At 32.0% G+C, this 24,908-nt stretch overlaps 1 protein-coding gene and 1 pseudogene across 2 annotated transcripts; one reads left to right on the forward strand and one right to left on the reverse strand.

Annotated features, from left to right (window-relative positions):
• Nucleotides 1–13,437: 13,437 nt before the first annotated feature.
• Nucleotides 13,438–22,441, reverse strand: LOC136214432 (short-chain dehydrogenase TIC 32, chloroplastic-like). 2 transcript variants are annotated; one of them, XM_066002878.1, is made up of 8 exons: nucleotides 22,285–22,441; nucleotides 21,975–22,206; nucleotides 20,702–20,781; nucleotides 15,940–16,045; nucleotides 15,262–15,340; nucleotides 14,720–14,804; nucleotides 14,493–14,539; nucleotides 13,438–13,693 (listed from the first exon to the last, which is right to left on the reverse strand). In XM_066002878.1, exons 1-8 carry the CDS (start codon nucleotides 22,376–22,378, stop codon nucleotides 13,529–13,531), a joined length of 888 nt encoding a protein of 295 aa, XP_065858950.1. In that variant the 5' UTR covers nucleotides 22,379–22,441; the 3' UTR covers nucleotides 13,438–13,528. The 2 variants fall into 2 exon arrangements, with proteins under 2 accessions (XP_065858950.1, XP_065858949.1); XM_066002877.1 differs by having other exon boundaries at nucleotides 15,940–16,075.
• Nucleotides 16,581–17,567, forward strand: LOC136214458 (carboxylesterase 1-like; annotated as a pseudogene).
• Nucleotides 22,442–24,908: the final 2,467 nt, after the last annotated feature.

Here is a 24,908-nt window from a genome sequence, read left to right on the forward strand (position 1 = left end):
TTTGATTGCAACCTTCTAAATCTTCTTAATTAGATTATAATCATGCATAATCCTATATCCTTACCTGAGTACAATCTGCATTAGGTTTTGCTCCAAATTTTGTTATATCAAGTAATGCTGCTTCAACATTAGATAACAAAACCATAAATGTAAATACGACTGAGAACATCATTAAAGATTTCATATCTTTTTTACCAATACCTTCCTATGATTTTTTTTCTTATTTTATTGCATAATTTAATGTTTCTTTTATATATCTTTATTATCTAATTTTAGGAATTACTTGTTCAAATTTCCATTTTTTTTCACTATTGACTTTCTTATTTTTGTCTAAAGTTTGTTTTGGTGATATAAACATGACCACCAATCCTATCATTACGTTTCAAGTTATTGCATTTCTTCTTTTTTTTTTTTTTTTTTGGAAAATTGAATTTGGCATTGTTTTATGATCCCATATGTACTTTCTGAAGAAGAAAAAAATCCCATATGCTTCTTTTTTTTTATAGGAATTAAGCATATGAAAGAGATCTCAATTTTTTTTAATGCCATCTACAGAATTAAGCTCGTGATTTTAGATAATATATCATGGATATATTAATGGTACGTGTAAATTTAGTTTTAACGTATAAAATGATATAAATTTAATCCTTACATTTTCGAGTAAAGTCAATTTGAGCTATACGTTACTAAATTTTGAAAATGCTAGGTTAACTGTTATTTAAGTTTCAACCGGTCTTTCGAAAAATCAATTATGCCTAAAATATATAATGCCACTACAAAAAAATAGAGTTTTTAGCGATGAAATATTTCTGTTCTAGCGACGATTGTAACCGCCCCTACAGTATCTACAGACGGTTTTCGGAACCAACATGCATTGCTACGTCTAGTGATGGTTTTTGCAAGACGTCGGGTAAGTTTCTATAGGGACGCTAAAGTAGGAGCGGTTTTGGACGATTTTGCGATGGTTTGCGACAGTTTATAATAATTTCCAGCATTAATATATATTACCCCAACTTACTTCTCTAGCTAGGTTGCTGGAAACTTGTGAAGTAATGAGGCATCTATCTCTTCCTCAATCCTCACCTATTGAAGGATCTATAAACAAATTCAATTCTATTTTCAATACCACTAACATAAAATATTGACCATACAACTCAGATGAAGTAATAACATTGAAAAATATAACAAGGACTACATGGTATCAACGGGTTCTACATACGTGATATACAACCTTTGTCATTTTTCATATTTTGGTGTACAACCTTCAATTTTGTACATAAAACTGTACAACATTTTGGTAACCTCTCAATAAAGTGTATAATGGGTAATTATGACAAATCAACATGTCACGTCAGCAATTTGACATCCATAAAAGTGAAAATTGTAAACGTGACATGTTGACCGGTCAACTTTTAATTTTTAAGAAAGTTTATTTGCTTATTTGGCGCGTTGACCGGTCATAAGTACCGGTTGTACACTTAGTGTGAAATCACTTAAAAGTTGTACACTTTTATATGGAAAATTAAAAATTGTACACCAAAATGTGAAATAGGATAAAAGTTATACACCATCAAACAAAACAAGGTTTTGGACTAATCAGTAGTGCTCACATTGACCCTGAATGACCAAATGAATTTAGTCATTCACCGTTAGATCCAAGCTTATTAGGATTCTGTGGTGGAGATGCAAATCATCCTAAGACTTAAATTTAATAAGCTTGGATGTAACGGTGAATGACCAAATTCATTTGATCATTCAGGGTCCAGATGAGCACTATTGTTGGACTCATTCCCATAATTTAAATAAAAGTCATTCATTTGTAGCAAATAATAACTATCTAGATGGCAGAAATTTTCACATGCATCTTAATGAGCAAGTGAATTTGCTCATTCACCGTTAGATATAGGCTTATTAAATCTAAGCCTCGTGATGCTTTGAATCTCCACCTTAGAATTCTAATAAGCCTAGATCTAACGGTGAATGAGCAAATTCTACATACTCATTAAGGTGCATGCGATCAATATTGGACGGATGATATAATCCTTTTACAGAAAAAAAGAAAGAAAGAATATATATAATAAATTAAACTTCACGCTAAACAAATAAATCACATTTTATTTTATTTAGTATAAAACGAAGCCTAACAAATGGAAGTGACACATCATTCTACATATTGCTTCTTACCATGTATTTATATCCATGATTGGTTTATAATGGTGAGATTTGCTGGACATAATTGTTGGTTTTATGTAAACAATTATTTTAAAATATAATGTAGGCTTAATATATCATTAGGCTCCTGAACTTGTCTAAAAAAAATAATTGGCTCCCTGAACTTTCAAAATATTCCGATAGCCTTTTGAACTTGCATAAAATGTTCAATTGGCGTCGTGAACTTGCGTAAAATTTAGTCAATTAATCGCTCGGTTATAAAAAAAATAAGTTAAAATGCAGAAAATATATTGCACGTATGTTAAAAAAGTAAAACGACCAAGATCAAGGTATATGATTTTAATATTAGAGAAGAATTTTTTTTAGTTGGACAATTAATAACCTAAAAGTTTCTATAATAGAAAATGTATAAATGTATTTTGTAAATTATGTAATAATATTCTAAAGCACATGCAACATATTTTTCACATTTAGTTTTTTTTTTTACAACCGAGAGTATCAATTGATTATGTTTTATGCAAATTCAGAAGACTAATTGAACACTTTATATAAATTCAGGGACTATCAGAATACTTTGAAAGTTCAGAGGCCAATCAAATTTTTTGAACAAGTTCATGGGAGCCTATAATACAATGGTAAACCGAATCATTTGATTTATATGATATAGTATGTTTAATTATGTAAAGATATTAATCTTTTATCACAATTGTTGATTAAATAAAAAGAAATCCACAAATTTATAGAAGTAATCATAAAAAAAAACTTGTAAAACCCTGTTAAGTTTGTATTTATATTAATTTAATTTTTAAATTAAGAACTACAATATTAAATTAAAAAATAATAATAGAAACTTGAATATGAATGAAATTAAATATTAGACATCAAATTTCCTTTAAAATGATCTTGTATCGTTAATTAAATATTCTTTTTTATATATTAACCCAACCATAAGGATAGGCTACTAATTTTGCCTATAATCTCATAATTTGTAAGGTTGTCACTAATAATTCCAATATATATATATATATATATATATATATATATAGGAGAGGGCTCTTGTGAGAACCCTTTCTTAAATGAGAACACTTTCTTAGGTGAGAACCACTAAAACTACGTAGTTTTGAGTCTAAAAATTAAAAAAAAACACTGCTGCCATGGGGGTTCAAACCTATAATCTCATAATTTGTAAGGTTGTCACTAATAATTCCAATATATATATATATATATATATATATATATATATATAGGAGAGGGCTCTTGTGAGAACCCTTTCTTAAATGAGAACACTTTCTTAGGTGAGAACCACTAAAACTACGTAGTTTTGAGTCTAAAAATTAAAAAAAAACACTGCTGCCATGGGGGTTCAAACCTTGGACCCTTTGTTTACACTCCATATTACTTACCACTGAGCTAATTACTTTTCTTGTGTGTTATGTCGCGTGCTGATTAATATATCACTGCACTTCTAGCTTCTATTGTTTAATATTTGACGCGTGCACTTATTAATATCGATTAAATGTGCATTATAATGAATTATTAATAGAAAAAAAAGAAACGTGCATAATAATGAATTATTAATAGAAAAAAAATCCAAGAACATGCTCTAATTTCTTATTTATTTAATTCCTCCATATTTTTGTAATTTATGTTTTAAAATGTTAAGGACGATGTTCTAAATATTGTTACATGTGTTCTTAACTTTATAATTTGTGTTCTAAAAATTAAGTATAATGTTTAAAAAAACAGTAAATATATGAACCATTTTTGCATTTGTTCTATAATATAATTTATAACTCATATTCTTAATAACATAACGTATGTTCTAAAAAACATAACGCATGTTCTAAAGTTTATAGTTTGTGCTCCAAAAATTAAGTATAATGTTCTAAAAAAATCAGTAGATATCTGGATTGTTTTTTCATTTGTTGCAAAAATATAATTATAACTCATGTTCGAAAAAACATAACACATGTTCTAAAAAACATAACGTATGTTCTAAAGTTTGTAGTTTGTGTTCCAAAAATTAAGTATAATGTTCTAAAAAAAATCAGGAGATATTTGGATCGTTTTTTCATTTGTTCCAAAAATATAATTTATAACTCATTGTTTGCACCAAAAATAAAGTTTTTTTTATTGCATACCCTGGTTTACTCTTTTTCATGGGATAAACTTTTCTTTTTAGGAAACTTTTTCTTAAAAGAACATTTTAGGAAATTTTTTCTTAAAAGATCTGTTTAGGAAACTTTTCATTTCGGGAAACTTTTCATATTTTCCATTGATTTGGGATTTCCTAGAGAGAACCTCAGTTTCCCTCAGGGGAAACATCCATGTAGTGTACCTCATGGGAAATCATAGTGTACCTCGTGGGAAACCAACTTCCTACAGTGGACATCAGGGGGGACTTAAAGTAAACATATGGGAAATCATGTAGTGTACCTCATGGGAAATCATAGTGTACCTCATGGGAAATCAACTTCCTATAGTGGACATCAGGGGGGACTTAAAGTAAACATATGAGAAATCATGTAGTGTACCTCATGGGAAATCATAGTGTACCTCATGGGAAATCAACTTCCTATAGTGGACATCAGGGGAAACTTAAAGTAAACATAGGGGAACCAAGTGCCAGCTAATATTTTAACGTGTTTTCGTGAGCCAATTAAAAAGCAGGAACAATCAGAAAGTGTACGTATCAATCCATCATGGAAGTTAAAGTGGAGGTTACTCAATATGGTGGAGAACGTGACTTAGTGGAAAGAAGCAGGAAGTTACCTCCAACATCTATAAAAGGGAGGAATCACAATGAAACAAGCCCAATCACCCAAGCAATCAACCAACTCAACAACTCAACACAACTATCCAAAACTCCAGCAATTCACCTTAAACTTCAGCATTTTACAATTCTTAGTTGTTCCCTTAGTTTCAATTTTCAGATCTAAAGTTCAGCACATCATTTCCTTTCAATTTTATTTTACTTGTTGTTTCAATCATTTTCTGTAAGGTCGGTATCGTTTTGATAACTGAACCCTTTAGGAATTTTCGGTCTCTTTAATTCTTACAATCGTTTGATATTTAGAAGTTAGAAAGCGCACCTAATTTCACTCCATAGTATGAGAATACTATAATTGTCTGGCACGCCTGCAATTTCCCACGAAAGAGCCAAACAAAAATTGGCACGCCCAGTGGGACTCAAAAACAATACCTCCAAAGAAAAATGATAAGAACAACAAAGATCCTGTAGCAGCCAGCTCTGAAACAGGCACCCGTCCCTGTGTTATTTGGCTTGAAAGTAGCACCGACATGGAGGAAACGAGTCGATAAGAATGACCTCCACATTGCATATGTCTCATCCAATTTGATTGTAGAAGCTTTCATTATTCGTCCAGATTCTGGCAGTCTAGAGAAACAATAAGTGAACCTCAACGGAGGCTTATCTTTCAAAGAAGAGAAAAAATCGAAGAACTTCTTGGTCTGCGTTATTTTGGTTGCACAGCTCATCAGAGACCGACCAATGGGCATAGATGTGTCTAAAGGAGAACTTCTAAGTTGAGGAAAGTAAGCAAGAAGCCACAATTGAACGATCCAGAGGTTTCCACTAAGGCGGGCGAATGGTTCAGTAGAGACCACGTGGGCAATGTGATGATAAGTGGCACCCAACAACATGGATCCTAAAGCCAACTTTTTTCCATTTGCAAGCTCATATGAAATCTCCTTATATTCCGCAGTTACTTTCCCAGATGCAGTGCAAAAAATATATCGGCAAACAAGAGTCCACAAAAAGAGAACATGATCAACCCGCTTGTTCCTTGGAGGATGATTAGCCATATATTCGATCATCACCACCGAATCCACAGATTTGTGAGTTTTGAAATATTCTGGAAGCTCATATCGAACTAAGGAAGGTATCTCAGGACCAACCACTGGCAGACTTGTCAGCGCAAGCACATCCCTCAAGGTAACAGTCATCGGTACAGTCGGAAATAGAAAAGCATTGTAGTTACGTGACCAGAAACCCAAAGCTGCATACAATAGATTCTTGTTTGCTGGAAGCTCTATCTGGGACATTTTAATCAACTCATTGATTCCAAGATTGCACCATTTTCTCTCATACGTTGGCTTCAATCGATTCACCCAGGTGGACCATGCTTTTGTGGCTTTTTCACTAGCCAGACTGGGCCAACTTTTGCTTTTAACATGTTTGCCAGTGAGAAGATTGGGTTTCATCAAAAGTTCTCCCTCGTGAGCTAATGGAAAAGGCACTGGAGGAGGCTTGTCACGACCAGCCGGTAAAAGAGCATACAGTTCATCATCATTAAAACTTATCTTGATGGCGTTAGGTTGGTGTGCCTTTTCGAGTTCAGCCTTTTCGAGTTCAGCAGCACTTTGTCTAGGAGGCTTTGGCTGTGACTTCTTGACAGTTGGAGTGGTTGATTTTTTGACAAAAGGGGTTTCTGCCAAATTAAAGATAAAAATCAATATGTTTAATAAAATTTCGGCAGCATTTCCCCTTAAATGCTAAATTCCCAAAAATCATGCCAATGCAAAATTGTTCTTTCAAGATTGTTTTCCATTCACCAAATATCAACAATCAAACACATTCCAAGTCCATTTTTTATTCCAAGTCTCACCGAGCGTGCCAATTTTTGTTTGGCTCTTTTGTGGGTCCCACTGGGCGTGCCAATTTTTGTTTGGCTCTTTTATGGGTCCCACTGGGCGTGCCAATTTTTGTTTGGCTCTTTCGTGGGAAATTGCGGGCGTGCCAGATAATTATAGTATTATCAAACTATGGAATGAAATTGAGTGCGCTTTCTAACTTCTAATTATCAAAACAATTGTATGGAATAAAAGAGACCGTAAAATTCCAAAGATTCGATTATCAAAACGATACCGACCTTACAGAAACGATTGAACAACAAATAAAATAAAAATGTACTGGGAAATTAATGAACTTTAGATCTGAAAATTGAAACTAAGAGAACAAACTGAGAAATCTAAAGATGCTAAAGTCTAAGGATAATTTGCTAGAGTTTTTGCTTGGGTTTGTTGAGTTGTTGAGTTGTTGAGTTTGGGGCCTGTTCTCATCGTGATTTCTTCCTTTTATAGACGTTGGAGGTAACTTCCTACTTCTTTCCACTAAGTCACATTCTCCACCATATTGAGTAACCTCCACTTTGACTTCCACGATGGATTGATATGTACACTTTCTGACTTTCCTGCTTTTTAATTGGCTCACAAAGAACACGTTAAAATATTAACTGGCTCTTTGGTTCCTCTAAGTTTATTTTAAGTCCCCCTGATGTCCACTCTAGGAAGTTGGTTTCCCCTAAGGTACACTATGGTTTCCCCTAAGGTGAGCTATAGTTTCCCCCAAGGTACACTATAGTTTCCCACGCGGTACACTATGATTTCCCCTAAGGTACACTACATAAGAAGTTGGTTTCCCTGAGGTACACTATATAGGAAGTTGGTGTCCCACGAGGTACACTATATATGAAGTTGGTTTCCCACGAGGTACACCATGTAGGAAGTTGGTTTCCCACGAGGTACACTTTTTGAGATGTTTCCTCTGAGGGAAACTGAGGTTCACTCTAGGAAATCCTAAGTGAACGATGTACTAGGAAAATATGAAAAGTTTCCCGAAGTGAAAAGTTTCCTAAACAGGCATTTTAAGGAAAAGTTTCCTAAAAAGAAAAGTTTATCTACGAAAAGAGTAAACCAGGGTATACATCAGGAAAATTTTATTTTTGGTGCAAACAATTCAATTTTTGTTTGGCTCTTTCGTGGGAAATTGCAGGCGTGCCAGAGAATTATAGTATTCTCATACTATGGAGTGAAATTGGGTGCGCTTTCTAACTTCTAAATATCAAACGATTGTAAGAATTAAAGAGACCGAAAATTCCTAAAGGGTTCAATTATCAAAACGATACCGACCTTACAGAAAATGATTGAAACAACAAATAAAATAAAATTGAAAGGAAATGATGTGCTGAACTTTAGATCTGAAAATTGAAACTAAGAGAACAACTAAGAATTGTAAAATGCTGAAGTTTAAGGTGAATTGCTGGAGTTTTGGATAGTTGTGTTGAGTTGTTGAGTTGGTTGATTGCTTGGGTGATTGGGCTTGTTTCATTGTGATTCCTCCCTTTTATAGATGTTGGAGGTAACTTCCTGCTTCTTTCCACTAAGTCACGTTCTCCACCATATTGAGTAACCTCCACTTTAACTTCCATGATGGATTGATACGTACACTTTCTGATTGTTCATGCTTTTTAATTGGCTCACGAAAACACGTTAAAATATTAGCTGGCACTTGGTTCCCCTATGTTTACTTTAAGTTCCCCCTGATGTCCACTATAGGAAGTTGATTTCCCATGAGGTACACTATGATTTCCCATGAGGTACACTACATGATTTCTCATATGTTTACTTTAAGTCTCCCCTGATGTCCACTATAGGAAGTTGATTTCCCATGAGGTACACTATGATTTCCCATGAGGTACACTACATGATTTCCCATATGTTTACTTTAAGTCCCCCCTGATGTCCACTATAGGAAGTTGGTTTCCCACGAGGTACACTATGATTTCCCATGAGGTACACTACATGGATGTTTCCCCTGAGGGAAACTGAGGTTCTCTCTAGGAAATCCTAAATCAATGGAAAATATGAAAAGTTTCCCGAAATGAAAAGTTTCCTAAACAGACCTTTTAAGAAAAAATTTCCTAAAATGTTCTTTTAAGAAAAAGTTTCCTAAAAAGAAAAGTTTATCCCATGAAAAAGAGTAAACCAGGGTATGCAATAAAAAAACTTTATTTTTGGTGCAAACAATTGCCCCCCTCAAGCATGAATTTGAGGAACGTAAATTTCATGCTTGATTCTTCAAAAGCCGTGGTGTCAGCTTTTAAAAGTGTTGCATGATAACTCTTTGGGTGACACAAAATATATAGGCCGTGGAGTCGGCATTTGTATCACCTTCATACTAATATCTCATTTCCTCAATCAAAGGAATTCTCACCAGCCTCAACTTCACCTCCTACTTCTCCCTCGACTTAGCATCTCATCGTTGCTTCATTTTTTTCTTGGCTTATGAAACTCAAAGTGGCCAACTTGACGGAGTGCATAAGCATATAATTTCAATACAACTTCTCGGATGACCTCCATAGTAACTGGGGGAATCTGTTGAGGGATGTCAATCTGCTGGTGAGCATAAGGCACATGAGGAAATCTAATGTTTCTCTCATTTCCTCTATAGTTTCCCCTTATCCCTCCAAGGATATGGTGGTCTCCTGCCTGCTCGTGATATGAAGTTGTATAGGAGGTAGGATTAGTGTTCTCAAAATATTGAGGAGCAGGTGACTTACAAGAATCTTCTTGGCCTGCAAAAGTAGCGGCCTTCTTTGAGACGACTTCCTCCCTTAAAGGTGGAATCTGATACTTCTCAGCGATGGACACACCACATCCTTCATTAGACTCTAAGGAGCCTTGAGGAACATGGTTTCCTCCACTCTTGATGACCCCTGGCTGTGATAGCTTCTGGAGTATATTGTCCATCTTCTGATTCATATCGCTCCTTAGAGCTTCCAGATTCTTTTCAATGGAATTGAAATGTCTCTGCAAGAATTGTGAATTTTGGATCTATGTGGAGATCCATGATTGTCCTCTGGGGTTAACAACATTTTTAGCTTCAATTCGTTCCACCATATGTGGAACATTGCCTGTTGCCATGACCTCCTCTTCTTCAGAGCTGGCTGCTACAGGATCTTTGTTGTTCTTATCATTTTTCTTTGGAGGTATTGTGATCGGGTCCCACCGAGCGTGCCAATTTTTGTTTGGCTCTTTTGTGGGAAATTGCGGGCGTGCCAGAGAATTATAGTATTCTCGTACTATGGAGTGAAATTGGGTGCGTTTTTCTAACTTCTAAATATCAAACAATTGTAAGAATTAAAGAGACCGAAAATTCCTAAAGGGTTCAATTATCAAAACGATACCGACCTTACAGAAAATGATTGAAACAACAAATAAAATAAAATTGAAAGGAAATGATGTGTTGAACTTTAGATCTGGAAATTGAAACTAAGAGAACAAACTGAGAAATAAAAAGATGCTGAAGTCTAAGGTGAATTTGCTAGAGTTTTGGGTACTTGTTGTTGAGTTGATTGATCTGTTCGGGCTTTTTCCATCGTGATTTCTTCCTTTTATAGATGTTGGAGGTAACTTCCTGCTTGCTTCCACAAGTCACGTTCTCTACATTCAGCCCACGTATTGAATAACTGCTCCACTTTGACTTTCACGGTGAAATGGATTATGACGGTTTCTAACTTCCCTGCATTCTAATTGGCTCACAAAATATACGTTAAAATATTAAATGGCCTTATGATTTCCCTTAAGTTTCCTTTGAGGTTCACCTTAGGAAATTGGTTTACCCCAATGTTTACTCTTGAAAAAATCTACTTAGACATAAGTTAGGCCAATTAATAAATTAAAAATAATTAAAAGCCAAAAAATTAATTATGGTGCAAACACTCATGTTCGAAAAAACATAACACATGTTCTAAAAAACATAACGTATGTTCTAAAAAATATGTCATACGTTCTAAACTTCATAGTTCGTGTTTTAAAAGTTAAAATATATGTTGTTTCAAAAAAAAAAGTTAAATTATATGTTATAACGTATGTTTAAAAAAATATATTTTCTTATATAACATAAATTACAAAATATAAAGGAATTAAATAAATAAGAAATTGGAGCATGTTCGAATTTTTTCTATTAATAATTCATTATTATGCACATTTCTTTTTTTTTTTCTATTAATAATTCATTATTATGCACATTTCTTTTTTTTCTATTAATGATTCATTATTATGCATATTTAATCAATATTAATAAGTGCATGCGTCAAATATTAAACAATGAAAGCTACAGTGCGATGGTATATTAATCGGCGCGGCACATATCACATAAGGAAAGTAATTGGTTCAGTGGTAAGTAATTTGGAGTATAAATAAAGGGTCTAAGGTTCAAACCCCCATGGCAGTAGCGTTTTTTTTTAATTTTTAGACTCAAAACTACGTAGTTTTAGTGGTTCTCACCTAAGAAAGTGTCCTCACCTAAGGGAGGGTTCTCACTTGATCCCTCTCCTATATATATATATATATATGATACCAATATATAAGGGTGATAACAAGATAGGGTGGGATCGGACAAGTCAACTTTAACTTGACGTGCCAAGTAAAAAATAAGGGATAATTTGAGTAGTTGGTTTATTGTGCTGCACAATCAGCTTGTCGTGTTGGGCACTGTTACTTGGCTCGCAACTCGAGCTGTGAGGGAGAAGGGCGCTCAAGTTGTTGCTAGGGACGCATGTATATCTCGACGAGTTGTCCCTTTTTCAAAATTGATCTTGATGTAGTTTTTCCTTGATTTCCTCGATTCTATTTGACGGGTCCAATTTTATTAATCAAGTATCTGTTTTTGACACTTAAAATTGCTTTAGTCACTCAGAATCAATCAAGTGCTCAATTTTCAAATTACAAATCACCTTTATACCAACTAAATACCCACAACTTCAAGCTTCAAATTTATTTTGTCAAAGAAAATCCAACTAAAAATATAAATGAATGATTAAAACATTAAAAAAAGTTCTTTTTATTTTATTTAATATCCAAAAATAAATGCTAAATTAAACATAAAAATAAAACAAACTTAACTAATACTTTATATTTCCTTATTTTATATTACATAAAAACTTTATAATAAAATTAAAACATGACATTTAACTCAAAATTAATTCTAAATACTTCAAAAATATGTCAAACAAATATGACCTAAAATATATAATCATTATATTGATACCAAAATATGGATATCTAATAATGAGTCATTTTCTCCAACCTAAAATATCCATATTTTTCAACCTCAAACACCATAATGTCCAACAAAAAACAACTAACTAAATATTTGGAACCTAAAATGGCCAAAATTTTCCAACCCAAAACAACAAACCTAAAAACTTTTTGCAACCTTTAATTAACATCCAAAATTTGTACACATGCAAAATATAGACATATACTAGCAAATTTTTGTCACAAAACACACTTGTTATGCTCGATGAATAGACTATGAATCTAGAATATTCAAGAAGGTTTTTTCGAAATCAACTTACTTCTTATTCAATTTTAATCTAATTCAAGTACGATAAGGATTAGTTCATGTTTTGATTGTAATTATGAGTCTTTTGTACTCCTATAAGTAGATCTTTAGTTTGAGTTTTCATTAGTGAGTTCATAGGAGTTTTATCGCTTTCACAATAGTTAAATTCTTTGTTTTTAATTCAATAAGAGGGTCGAATTTCTCTATAAAGTTCAAATCTTGTTAGGTCATTTTATGTTTGAACTTCATCAAGATTAATTGTTCAACTCGTAATTTATTTAATTCAAGTTCGAAGTTTCTCTTCATCACTTCGTTTTTCATCATCCTTCCTCTCACTTCTACTTGTTTATTTATTAGTCAATATCATTATGCTTACTCGTTTTAGTTCAGTCGTGAACTAAATCTTCATAACTAGGATGTAGGTGAACTTAGTTAACGAGTATGAATTTATGAATTGAGTATTTGTTATAGTGTTTCATAAGAATTAACAAGAGAATTAGTTAAATTATGCTTAATTCCCATGAGACGGACCAAGAAATCAAGTAGATAGTTAAATTATGAGATCGACTTGTATTTGTGTACTTTATTACTTGTTGCAATATAGTGCACTTTTATTTTTGTTATATATCATACATCAATCTTCATAATGGAAGACAAAAGGGGAAAGGGGACATCTTTTTCGATCCTAGTCTAAACAGAAACTCAATTCGCTTTCTAAGGTCCTTCTAACTCTAAGAAGCTCATTGATAAATGAGAAATCCACAAGATCCAACATGGAAGAAACAGTCCCACCCAGTCTAGAAGCAGTCGATACTTCACACTCATAGAAGCCTATAAAATAGGTAATATCTATTTTTATGTCTCTTCACCATGTGAAATTCTACTGTTTTTATTCTTATTGGTTACTAACTTTGGCATTAGAATGTAACTAGTGGGACACCTCAATACAGTTCAACGACCAATAGAAGAAGTCAACTTAATTGATCAAAACACATGTTAGTTCCTCTATTTTAAACAACAACAACAAAGCCTTGGTCCCGAAATGATTCGAATCGACTAACATGACCCATCATATTAGTTCCTCTATTTTAAACAACGGAAACAATTAATAAATTGGAAAGAAGTTTATGCATATATAGCAAATTAGCAATTAATTTGATGTATTTCTTAACATATATAACAACAATATCTTTTATGAGGCACAATTTAATTACTATGGATGAGGCTAAAACTATAATCCCATAATTTTTGAGCTAATTCATAATTAGAAGCACAAAGACTTGCTTTGCCTATATTGCAATCCTCAAAATATTGGCCGCTAATACCCTTTACTTGTTCATTTATTGCCACGTAACAAGTTGTTGCTGCACCCTGCGACCATTCATTTTCTCATTGATTAGTATTAATTAATTATTACTTGTATATAGTATATAACGAAAAGGGTAATTAAGATCTAATTAATATTACTTGCTAATAAAATTTCAAATTTATGTGCAGTCATACTTAAATAAATAAAAATTGAATAATACTCATTCTGTTTCATATTACATGTCTTTTTAGAGAATTGTATAGAAATTAAGGGTATTGCAAAAAAGACATCGTTGCCTCTTATTTATTGATTTCAATATTTATTTATTCTATAATAAGTCCATTATTCTAATTAATTTCTGTAAACTCGCGTTTTATAGCAGAAAAAAAGATGACTTAACGTGTACTGATCATATAAAATGACATGTAATATGAAACAAAAAGAATATCTAAAAAGACATGTAATATAAAACGGATGTAGTATATATTTTATTTTAGAATCAGTATATTTATGCAAAAAAACAAAATTATAAGCTCGGAAATATATTTTGTTTTTTTTACAAAAGAGAGCAATGTTGTTTACATAGTTAGCAAAACAGAAATTTGACAAATCATGTTAGTTTTTAATGACATGTTGCATACTTCAATAATATAATATTGGCATGTTGATCTGATGATATGGTACGTTGATTTGATGACATGACAAATAATATTAGTTTAATCTTTTTTACTAATCATGTAAAACACATGCTTTCTTGTAAACAACAATACAATATTTCTCTACTTACAAATTGATAATATATATATATATATAAAACGTTTAATTATAATTTACAAGCTAATTAAAATATTAGAAGCATACCTGGTGTGCATTTTTAAGAAAAGGTTTAGAAAGAATGGCCAAAATACCTAGAAGAAAAGGAAAATACTATATTAATGATAATAATATTGAGAAGAGCCTAAATAATCATAGGATCTAAGGTTTGATCTCTAATTAATTATTTAAGTTTGAGATTTTATGTTTACTTACCCAATAATTTAATTTTAAGCTTTGGATTAGCTATACAGAATTCGAAATCAAAAGATTACCTTGAACAAAACTTTTTTTTAATAATATATTAGTCTGAACTAATCCAGGATGAACTGAATTTGCAGTTATCTTAATTCCATCTTCCTGAAAAATGTATGTATAAAATGATTACACAATCAAAATTAGTATAAGAGACAAAATTTCTATATCATTGCAAGCCAAAAGTAATTTTATATTAATGTCATAAATGATATAATTATGGGTATTAATAGTAAGCTAAACCAATTTCAAACATTATAAGCTCTTTCATTAATTAGGAATCTCGTTATTTAACCACTTGTATTGTGTGTCATGTATAATCGTTTATTAAATATACACCACATGTACTATAAACGTACTATGTTCAATGTACCTATTCTGAAATCACAAAAAACATAAAACTCTTACTTCTAAATCAACTAATATGCAACCAGTACAAAACACATAAATGTAATATTTGAGGTTTTTTTTTAATGTTACCTAAATTAGTTGAACTCATCAATATTAGACTCTCAATTATACTATTTATGTTTGTGTTTGAGCTGATGAATTTGAAGTATACCTTTAAGCGTTTAGCAAGTCCATTGGCATGCAAGATATTTGCCAATTTGGATCCTTGATAACTCATCCAAATTTTGTTGCTGAAAATTGAATTTTAAGCAGTTAATTTATCTAATTAAGAACTAAATGAAAAAAAGGTTAATTACAAATAGATGTCTTGTGATTTTACGGATTTGCAGATGGATATCTGTAGTATTTTTCTTTATAAACGTAATCCCGTTGTTTGCAAAAATTTTAATTTTTTATTGACCTTGCCAAATTTGCCCAATAACGACCTCAACAATGAAAATTTTCAAGAACTAAAATTGTTTATAATCATATTTACTATGGGACCACATTTTTTATTCTTCAAAATCATCATTTTTATCTTTCTAAACATTAACTTTCTGTCTCATAGAAAATAATACATAAATGACCTCAAACCTAAAAGATTGAAGAATTAAAGTTGCTTAAAATATCATTTAACTCTTGAAAAGTTTCATTTTGAGAGCTTTATCGGTCAAATTTAACAAAGTCAACAAAAAAATGATATTCTTACAAACCACAGGATCGTTTTTGTAACGAAAAATATCATAGGCATCCATCTGCAAATCCGTGAAACCACATAACATCTATTTGTAATAAATCCAAAAAGAAATGTATAGTTTGATGAAATTTAAAATGAAATAATTAATATCACCTGTTATTTTGAAAATCTTTTTCTTTAAATAAGTGGTGAACTGATGATGTAACGTTAATAATTCTTCCTTCTCTTTTGCTTTCTTCAACTGTCTTTTTCATGGTTTCTAACAAAAGGCTCGTTAGAAGAAAATGGCCTGCCAATTTTATAAAAAAAAAAAAATAGTACTCATCTAAAAGTGTCAAACTAATAATTTATATAAATATATTGGGAAAAGTACAAAAATAAACCTTGTGGTTATACTCATTTTCGAACAGCACCCATGTAGTTTAAAAGTTTGCAAAGTGGTACCATGTACTTCATTCCGTTAGCAAACACATACCAAATTGACTAACGGTGTTAAAAGTGAAAAGAAAAAGAGTTAATTTGGTCCTTATATTTATTTATTTTTATTAATTGACCTCTTTATTATCTAATTATCACAAACAAATTCCAAAATAAAAAATAAAAATCAAATATACCATTTCTTTTTAATTTTTTTCTTATTTCACTCTCTTCCCTCTCTCTTCTTTATTAATTTCTCTCTAAAATTAATTGAATTTCCATGTTTTCAATTTAATGACATGTATACGCTGTCTTCTTCTCTCTCTATAAAGTCTGGCTTCATCAACAAACCCATCAAACAGAACTAGTTTCTTAATTTCCAATATCTATGGCAGACAACCAAACAATTCCCATTAATTCTTCTTTTCCTGATCTCAGAAAATTGATAGTTTCAAATCCAGATGGAAGCTACACTCGTCTTCTTCAACTTTCTACTGTACCTCCAAATTCATCTTCCTCTCATGTCCTAACTAAAGACATTCAAATTAACTCTCTTAACAAAACATGGCTCCGAATTTATCTTTCTCGCCACTTACCCCTCCATTCTTCACCCAACCGCCTCCCTCTCTTAGTCTATTATCACGGCGGCGGCTTTATTTTCACCACTGCAGATTCAACCATTAACCATGACTTTTGCATCATCATGTCTCAACGGATTGATGCTGTTATAGTCTCCGTTGAGTATCGTTGTGCGTCGGAACACCGCCTTCCGGCTGCATACGACTGCAGTTTATCAAGTCTTCTCAAGAGGATTGGTTGACTCAATTTACTGATATATCCAGATGTTTTCTTATGGGCACTAGTACTGGTGGAAACATTGCATATCTCACGGGGCTCCGAGTTTGTAGATCGGGTCGAGAGTTAGAGCCATTGAAGATTCAAGGATTAGTACTTCATCATCCGTATTTTGGCGGGTTGGAAAGAATTGGGTCGGAGCTGAAAATGGATAATGACTGTAGTTTTCCGCTGGATGGGAATGATTTTTTGTGGGAATTTTCTTTGCCGGTTGGGTCGGATGGATTCTTGTTCATCTTCAAAATGGTGGTTGATCGTATATTTCATTATAGTTCTATGATTCAGAGTATCATTTCCTATTTGATCCCTTTGAATTCCATATTCGAAGTTGCGATCGGATCTATTCATTAAAAAGAATTGAGTCAATATATTTCTTATGTACCCATAGGTACTATATTGGATTTGAATCACATTTAGGATCAATCCATATTGATTGACTGCCTCCATTATGTTGTTGCTAGCAAATACCACTGTTTTTTGTTTTGGATCTTCCAAATCATTCCCGCAGGAGATCCGGACCCATTTTTTGTTGATCCTTCGATAAAAAGATTCATTCTCTTCATAAAAAAAAGGAGGTAAAACCAATAAAGATTTCTTTTTCGATTCATCCCTGGAGTTGAATACCTCATTCAATAATTGTTTTTGATCCAATCCGTAGGAATCAATAAAATGGGTAAATCCCTTATGATACACCAGATCTGGCTCAGTTATTGATAGAGTGAATAGATCTGCCATTTCTTGAAATCTCTCTTCTGATTCAAAATCGTGGTGTAACGTGTACCCCCCCCCCCCCCCGTTCCGATCATGGAATAGATGAAATAAATCAAAAAATGGATTTTTGTTCAAGAAAGAAATCTTATTGGAACTGTCCATATCCAGTTCATCCTTCAGAACCATATCACATCCCGGATCGGATGGATGAATTGAGACGGTATTTTGTAAATACGTGATTATCTTGAATATATTAACTATTTCTTTATTTTCCGATCACCTGGAAGGGACAAAAGAAACATCTTGTTCTTTCTTCAACAATTTCTGATCTCTAGTGGATCTCTCAGTAGGACTCGAACCCAGATGAAGTTTTGACGATCTATCAGAAAAAAAAGAACGAATGGATCTTGTAGGATTCCCAAGAAATTCTTCGATTTCTTCCGGAAGCATATGATTATTCATCTCCTTCTCACCTTCCCTGAATAACCGGGACATTGAGGAATATCCAGAAAGACATTTAGGGAATCGGTCTGATTCTATATCTGTTCGTTCCGTTTGAAGAAAGGAAGGATCCCAAAGAATCGATCTTTCTTTTAGTTGTTGAATCTTTCTTTGATTGATCAATGTGTGATATTCCGAATCCTCATTACTAATGGAATCGAAATGATCTCTGGATTGATCAGAACATCCCTTCAATTGGCTAGAATTCCTTCCTTGAACGAAACTAGATCTTGTGGAATCATATTGAATATTTGACGATATATTCTGTGCCTTGCTAAAAAAACCGATCCTTGTTTACCAACCACACATTGTCTAACCAAATCCAATTCTCTCTCGATATGTTCCTCAAAAAATCTGATTCGTGCGGATTATTCCCCCAACTAACGAAGAGATCTTGGCGGAATTGCCACATATGAAATTGAGCACAATTTTGCAAAGAAATAGCCCACTTCTTTCTCGAGAAGAGATGAGAAACATGCTCAATATCATTTGATTGAATAGTTGACCCAGCTCCTTGTTGTTTGAAGAAACCCTCCACTTCAATTGGTATTTTTTCACGAAAAGTAAACATGAGATAACAAATCCAGTCTTTCACTAAGATTTCCAATAGCTATCCCGAATTCAAGTTGATTATGTTTCGCCCCTTCCTCGGAGAAAGACGATCAAACAATTCCCAATCCTGGTCCTTGCCGGTTGGGTCGGATGGATTCTTGTTCATATTCAAAATGGTTAGGTTGGACAGAGAAAAAGAGAGAGTATAAATGTCATTAAATTGAAAACATGGAAATTCAATTGATTTTAGAGAGAGAAATTAACAAAGAGGAGGAAAGAAGAGAGAGAAATAAGGAAAAAAAAATTAAAGAGAGATGGAGAAAATGGTATGTTTGATTTTTATTTTTTATTTTGGTATTTTTTTATGATAATTAGATAATAAATGGGTCAATTTATAAAAATAAATAAATATAAAGACCAAATTAACTCTTTTCCTTTTGACTTTTAACACCGTTAGTCAATTTGGTATGTGTTTGCTAACGGAATGAAGTACATGGTACCACTTTGCAAACTTTTAAACCACATAGGTGCTGTTCGAAAATGGGTGTAACCACAAGGTTTATTTTTGTACTTTTCCCAAATATATTTGATAAAATTTAATTAATCGCTAATAATGATAATTATTCGATTTTGTAAAATAATAAATAATGCTATTTTTTTAATAATTTATAATTAAATGTGGTGAAGCTCTTAGCCAAATGGTTGAGAGCATACCTATGACTAGGGAGGTTATGGGTTCGAATCATATCCGGGTGGGGTGAGGATTTTTCTTTCTTCTTTAATGTAAGCGTATTGTGCGCAAATTTTAAGTAAAAAATAATTTATAATAATAAGTTATTAATTGAAAACTATAATTTTGTGCATATTGATAAATATTCTATTGGATTACAAATAAATTTTATAAAATAAAAATGACTAAAATATAACTTCAGTCGTTAAATTTTGACAAAAATAATATAAAACAAATGGATTTTTTTATCATGAAATTTTTTAAAGAAAAGTTATATACATTAATTGTAAATTTAACTAAATATGTGAATATTTTTTCAAATTGTTTCTATTAGTTATTCAAATTTATAAAAAATGGGTTGAAATTTTAATTTTAATAAGATACTCTTTTAACTTTTTTTTGTGAGAAGGATAAATAATTGAAGATAAAAAGATTAATTTTATACCAAAACTCTTTCCACTAAACGGATCAAAATGGGCTACACTTTTAGCAGGGGTTGGATGTTCATCCTAATTAACTAGGGGCTTAATATATGTGGTTATAATTAGGGTTATAATCCAATCGAGTCGAGCTGAGTTTTCACTTGTTCAAACTCAGTTTGTCAAAAAAATTAACGAGCTTGAACTCAACATTTTATTCATGAGTTGCTTGCGAGCAGCTCATTAATTTTGTTTATGAATTTCGCGAACATCTCACTAATTATGTTCATTAATTATATAGTTTTGAAATTTACAAAATTAAAATTTAAGAAAAAAACTACATTGTTTTGTATTTCTCCTTCATAGAAATACTATTATTAAAAAGTTAATCGAACTAAGTTTGCTTATGGACGTATTCATGAATATTAGAATCGAGTTTGTTCATGGATAAGCTCGTGAACCTATAGTCGAACTTGTTCGTGAGCTTTCGAACCGAGTTTCGTCGTACTCAATCCCGATTTGTTTATAAACCAAACTAGACACGATTGAACTTTTATCAAATAGAATACTAAACTGCTCATAAAGGGCTCGGCTCATTTACGGTCCCACTTATAATCAATTTATTGCTCAATATGGGATGAAGAGTTTTATCAACTATGATGAAAAAGGTAAGGCCTCATGATATTTTTTTTTAATAAAAGAAATAACTCTGGGATAAATATATAAATACCTAGATGGTTGGTTGCAAAGTGGAGTTCAATATTATCCTTTGAAACCATGGATGTAAGTGTCAAAACTCCTGCATTATTACTTCCAACATAACAAAAAAAAAACATTAGTACAAAAGTATGATTCATTTCTAGAAATTTAGGAATTTGTATTAAAATTTATATATTACAAATATTAATTAGGAATTGTGAAGCATAACATGAAAGATAGTTTCACGATCCGTTCGATTTATCTACTGTTTGTTGTTGTGTTTTGTTATTTGTTTGTAAAAAATTATTTTTTAAAAAAGCAGAAATTCTATGCTTTTATAAATAAAAAAAACTATTTTTCATATATAAAAATAAAAGGTAAATATCAGTTTCCAAACTAAAGTTTTCTTCTAGAAGTGAAAAGACAAACAGCTCCCAAAGCAAATGACAAAAAAACATTTTAAAAAAACAAGTTTTTTATCTTTTAATTTTTGATTAATTAAACACTGATCTTTTATTTCAAGACAATAAATATTTGATCATTTAACTGTCGAGAACCATTTTTGAGAGGGGTGGTTTCATCCCGTCTCAGTTATATATATTTTGAGAATGCAATTTGCGCGTCCAACAGATGAAGAAGGAGATGTCTTCTCAACCCAGACCAAAATGGCAGTTTTTTTAATTTAGATAGAGAATATTTTTTTATACCTTAGCTTTTATACTCTAATATTTATAAGGGTAAAGTATAAAAATAAATCTCGCAGTTTTAAACATTTGCAAAATTTTCCCCATGATTTAAGGTTAGCAAACATGGATCGGAAGTTTCCTCCATTTGCAAAAACAAACATTTTCGTTAAACGATTCAAATTTGAGCACGTGGCGAACTTTCAAAACTAAAATCTAACCGTGTTTTCATCCCATTACACTACTCTTAACATAAAACAATATTTTAAAACAGTAAAAAGTAATAAAATAACTTAAATTCCTCTTATTACTAACTATTTTAGTAAAAAAAACTGGAGGAAATCTTAGACCTATGTTTACAAAAAAAAATAAAATAAAATAAAAAATAATAATAATAATAAACTTGGAACGCTTTGCAAATACACAAGAATCATAAGCTTTGTTTTTATAGTTATTCCAATAATTGATATATGTTGTATGGATACGGATATCTAAAACGTTATTTCTAAAACATAATCTTTATAAAAAAGCCTTTAAACGAAATTGGACATGGACACAGACCCGAAACATAAAAATACTACTAAAGAGAAGTATGGGTGCAATAGAAATATTCATACTTACATGAGAATATTCAAGGGAAGTCCCAAGGAGATGTATTCTGATGCAAATTTTCTAACCGAAGCCAATGAGCTAAGGTCTATCTCCATTACATCAATCTTGGCTGTTGGAATTTTCTTAACAATTTTCTCTTTGACAGCCCTGCCTGCATCCATATTTCTTACAGCCATAATGACATGGACTCCACGTAATGCAAGAACTCTTGCTGTTTGTTCTCCAATCCCATTTGATGCTCCTAATCACAATAATATATTAATCCGATTAATCGATTTGAGATTAATTAATTAATTAATTAGACGAACGGATAACAAACCTGTAACGATGGCGGTTAGACCCGTAGCATCAACCCCTTGTGTTACTTGTTCTGCGGTGGATCGAGCCGAGAATCCAGATGGGCGAGTAGTCATTTTGGTGAAAAGAAAAGGCTAAAAATTGAAGTAAGTTTGTGTAAAGCAGGTGCAGATATATGAATAGACAGACAGTGGTGATTGTTTGACTCAGGAAAGATAGGTAGGGGGCATTAAATCAAGGCAAGTCATAAGAATTAAGTAGAGACAACAAGTTAGTTGTAATTGTTATCTAATTTAATGCTCAACACAACATTTACTTGTAGAATTTGGTCATCCTTTTATATTTATTGCTACCACAAAACTCATATTTATTCCGGCAATAGATGCTAGTACTATTTAATACAAACACCATCCCTGCTTTTCTAATGGCACGAACTTTTTGTTTGTTGTTGCATTAGTTGTTGTTGCGATTAATTGTTTATTATTACTTCATTCATTTTATTTTATAAGTCACTTTGGCAAATTAGTTTTTTTCCCAAATATAAATCGTTCTAGTATTTTAAAAAAATTTAGTTTAGTTTTTCGCTCCAAACATTTAATTTTTTGTATTGGTTCATGTGTTTTTTAACATTAGAATGCTTATTTCCTAAGAGAATTTTTTTTAGTTAACCAATATAAATTCATTAGTTTGCTCTATATTAATTGTATTTTTAATTTGTGTAAAATACCCTAGAATGACTTATATAATTGATAACGTGCTATCTGATCCTGCTTATGTGTCAAAGTTGCTACGATGATTTGACATTGTAATGAAACTACAAAACAGTATGTAGGTCAGACGGGACTGGAGTCCGGCAACCCCGCTCCAATGTCTAAGTTAGTTTATGATTTAGGACCAATAAGAGGGTAAGAATAGGTTTTGAGATAGTAGTTAACGTACTGAACCTTATGCCAATACCCGTCTATTTATAGTGTTTATTTAGGTTTAGGGTTTGCCACCTTTTTAGGAATTCTTATGGAGCTAGGATTCATTGTCCCTCAAAGAATCTGGATCCTGGTAGAAATCCTTTGTCTTAAAGGATTCTGGAAGAGCCCGTCTTTGGAGGTTTAGATCACATTCATTGTTACTCTAAGAGCGACTAGGGAGGGGTGTCTGATAATAAAAAGATCAACAGGTGCATTTTGTGTCTACCTTAGCTCTAGTATTGTATCCTGGCAGACTCGTAAACAACCAACAATTGCTCGATCCTCAACTGGAAGTGAGTATAAAGCTGCTACCAATGCCGCATCTGAGCTTCTATGGTTTAAATCCCTGGTTTCAGACTTGGGCTTCCCTCTACCTACACATGTTCAGCTTTAGTGTGATTACGTTGGGGCAATATATCTCACTTCAAATCCAGTCTTTCATGCTCGTACAAAGCATACTGAGCTTGATTATCATTTTGTTCGTGAACAACTGCAAAGTGGATTTTTCAACGTTTGATTTATTCCAACTGATGATCAAGTTGCAAATATTTTCACCAAACCGTTAGTACTGCTCGCTTCACTATGCTCTGCTCTTGCCTTTGTCCGCCATCGGCTTGAGAGGGGTGTTAGAGATAACGTTCCACATTATCTATTAAATAGATTCTTATCTAGTTAGTGTTTAAATCTGTCCATAACACGTATTATGTATTCCTATTTCTACATTATATTTATCACTATAAATAGAAGATTTCAAGCCTAATCACAATCGAGTGAATTCAGTATGTTTTTATACATTATATTTTTATACTTCTTTTTTTTATCTCCATTATATATTTTTATAATATATTCATAGTATACCTGGTATACACTCAACACTACATTTATATATAAATTAATTATATATAAATATATATTAAAATTATAGACTATAATATTAATATAACGAAAAAATTAGATTGAGGAAATAATAAAAGTATAAAATGTTTTAATTTGAAAATTACAGATGAAAATATAAAGTCTATAATTATTGTCCCGAATCTCAGAAAAAAATGACATTATTAGAGGGGGACAGGGGATTCGAAACAACATTTTTTTTCTTATAGGCTCACAAAATAAATAATTCAAATTGCAGTCATCTTTATGTATAATTATTACATATTTAATTTCGAATAGACATCCATTAAATGGCTTGAAATCTAGTAACATGTCTCCATATTTTTATAATTATTACATATTTAATTTCGAATAGACATCCATTTAAGCTAAATGCAGAAAATATGTTGCACGTTCGTTATAACGTTATTATATGATTCACAAAATAGATTTTTTTTTTATAAAATGCCACATATCATTACATTAACTTAAAAATACAAGTACAACACAAAACAAAGATGAATAAAACCTCCATCCCATACAGATAAAGATCCACAAATGGAAGAAATAGATTACAAAGAGCAATACATAGACTACCAAGAGCAATAAAACCAAAAAAAATACAAATACAATAAACATAGAAACCATATCTTTCTTGTAAGTCGAATCCCGTTGAAAAACCGTTGTAATCCATACTTTATCATTTAAGCCCTTCCGGACGTTCGAATCTGAGTCACTTCTGTTTGTGCATCCACGCAGATCTATAGATTTATGGACAAGATAAACCTTTTCCGCTATTGCTAAGACT

The sequence above is a fragment of the Euphorbia lathyris genome, chromosome 1, assembly GCF_963576675.1.
Source record: "Euphorbia lathyris chromosome 1, ddEupLath1.1, whole genome shotgun sequence".
Classification (NCBI taxonomy): domain Eukaryota; kingdom Viridiplantae; phylum Streptophyta; class Magnoliopsida; order Malpighiales; family Euphorbiaceae; genus Euphorbia; species Euphorbia lathyris.

What these genes read in the sequence shown, in the direction of transcription:
- LOC136214432 (XM_066002877.1), bottom strand. Translation starts at nt 22,378, where the DNA reads ATGACTACTCGCCCATCTGGATTCTCGGCTCGATCCACCGCAGAACAA. An exon ending in CTTCCCTTGAATATTCTCAT is followed by an intron (nt 20,782 to 21,974) that starts GTAAGTATGAAT and finishes TTATGTTGGAAG; the next exon opens with TAATAATGCAGGAGTTTTGA. An exon ending in GACTTGCTAAACGCTTAAAG is followed by an intron (nt 14,805 to 15,261) that starts GTATACTTCAAA and finishes TACATTTTTCAG; the next exon opens with GAAGATGGAATTAAGATAAC.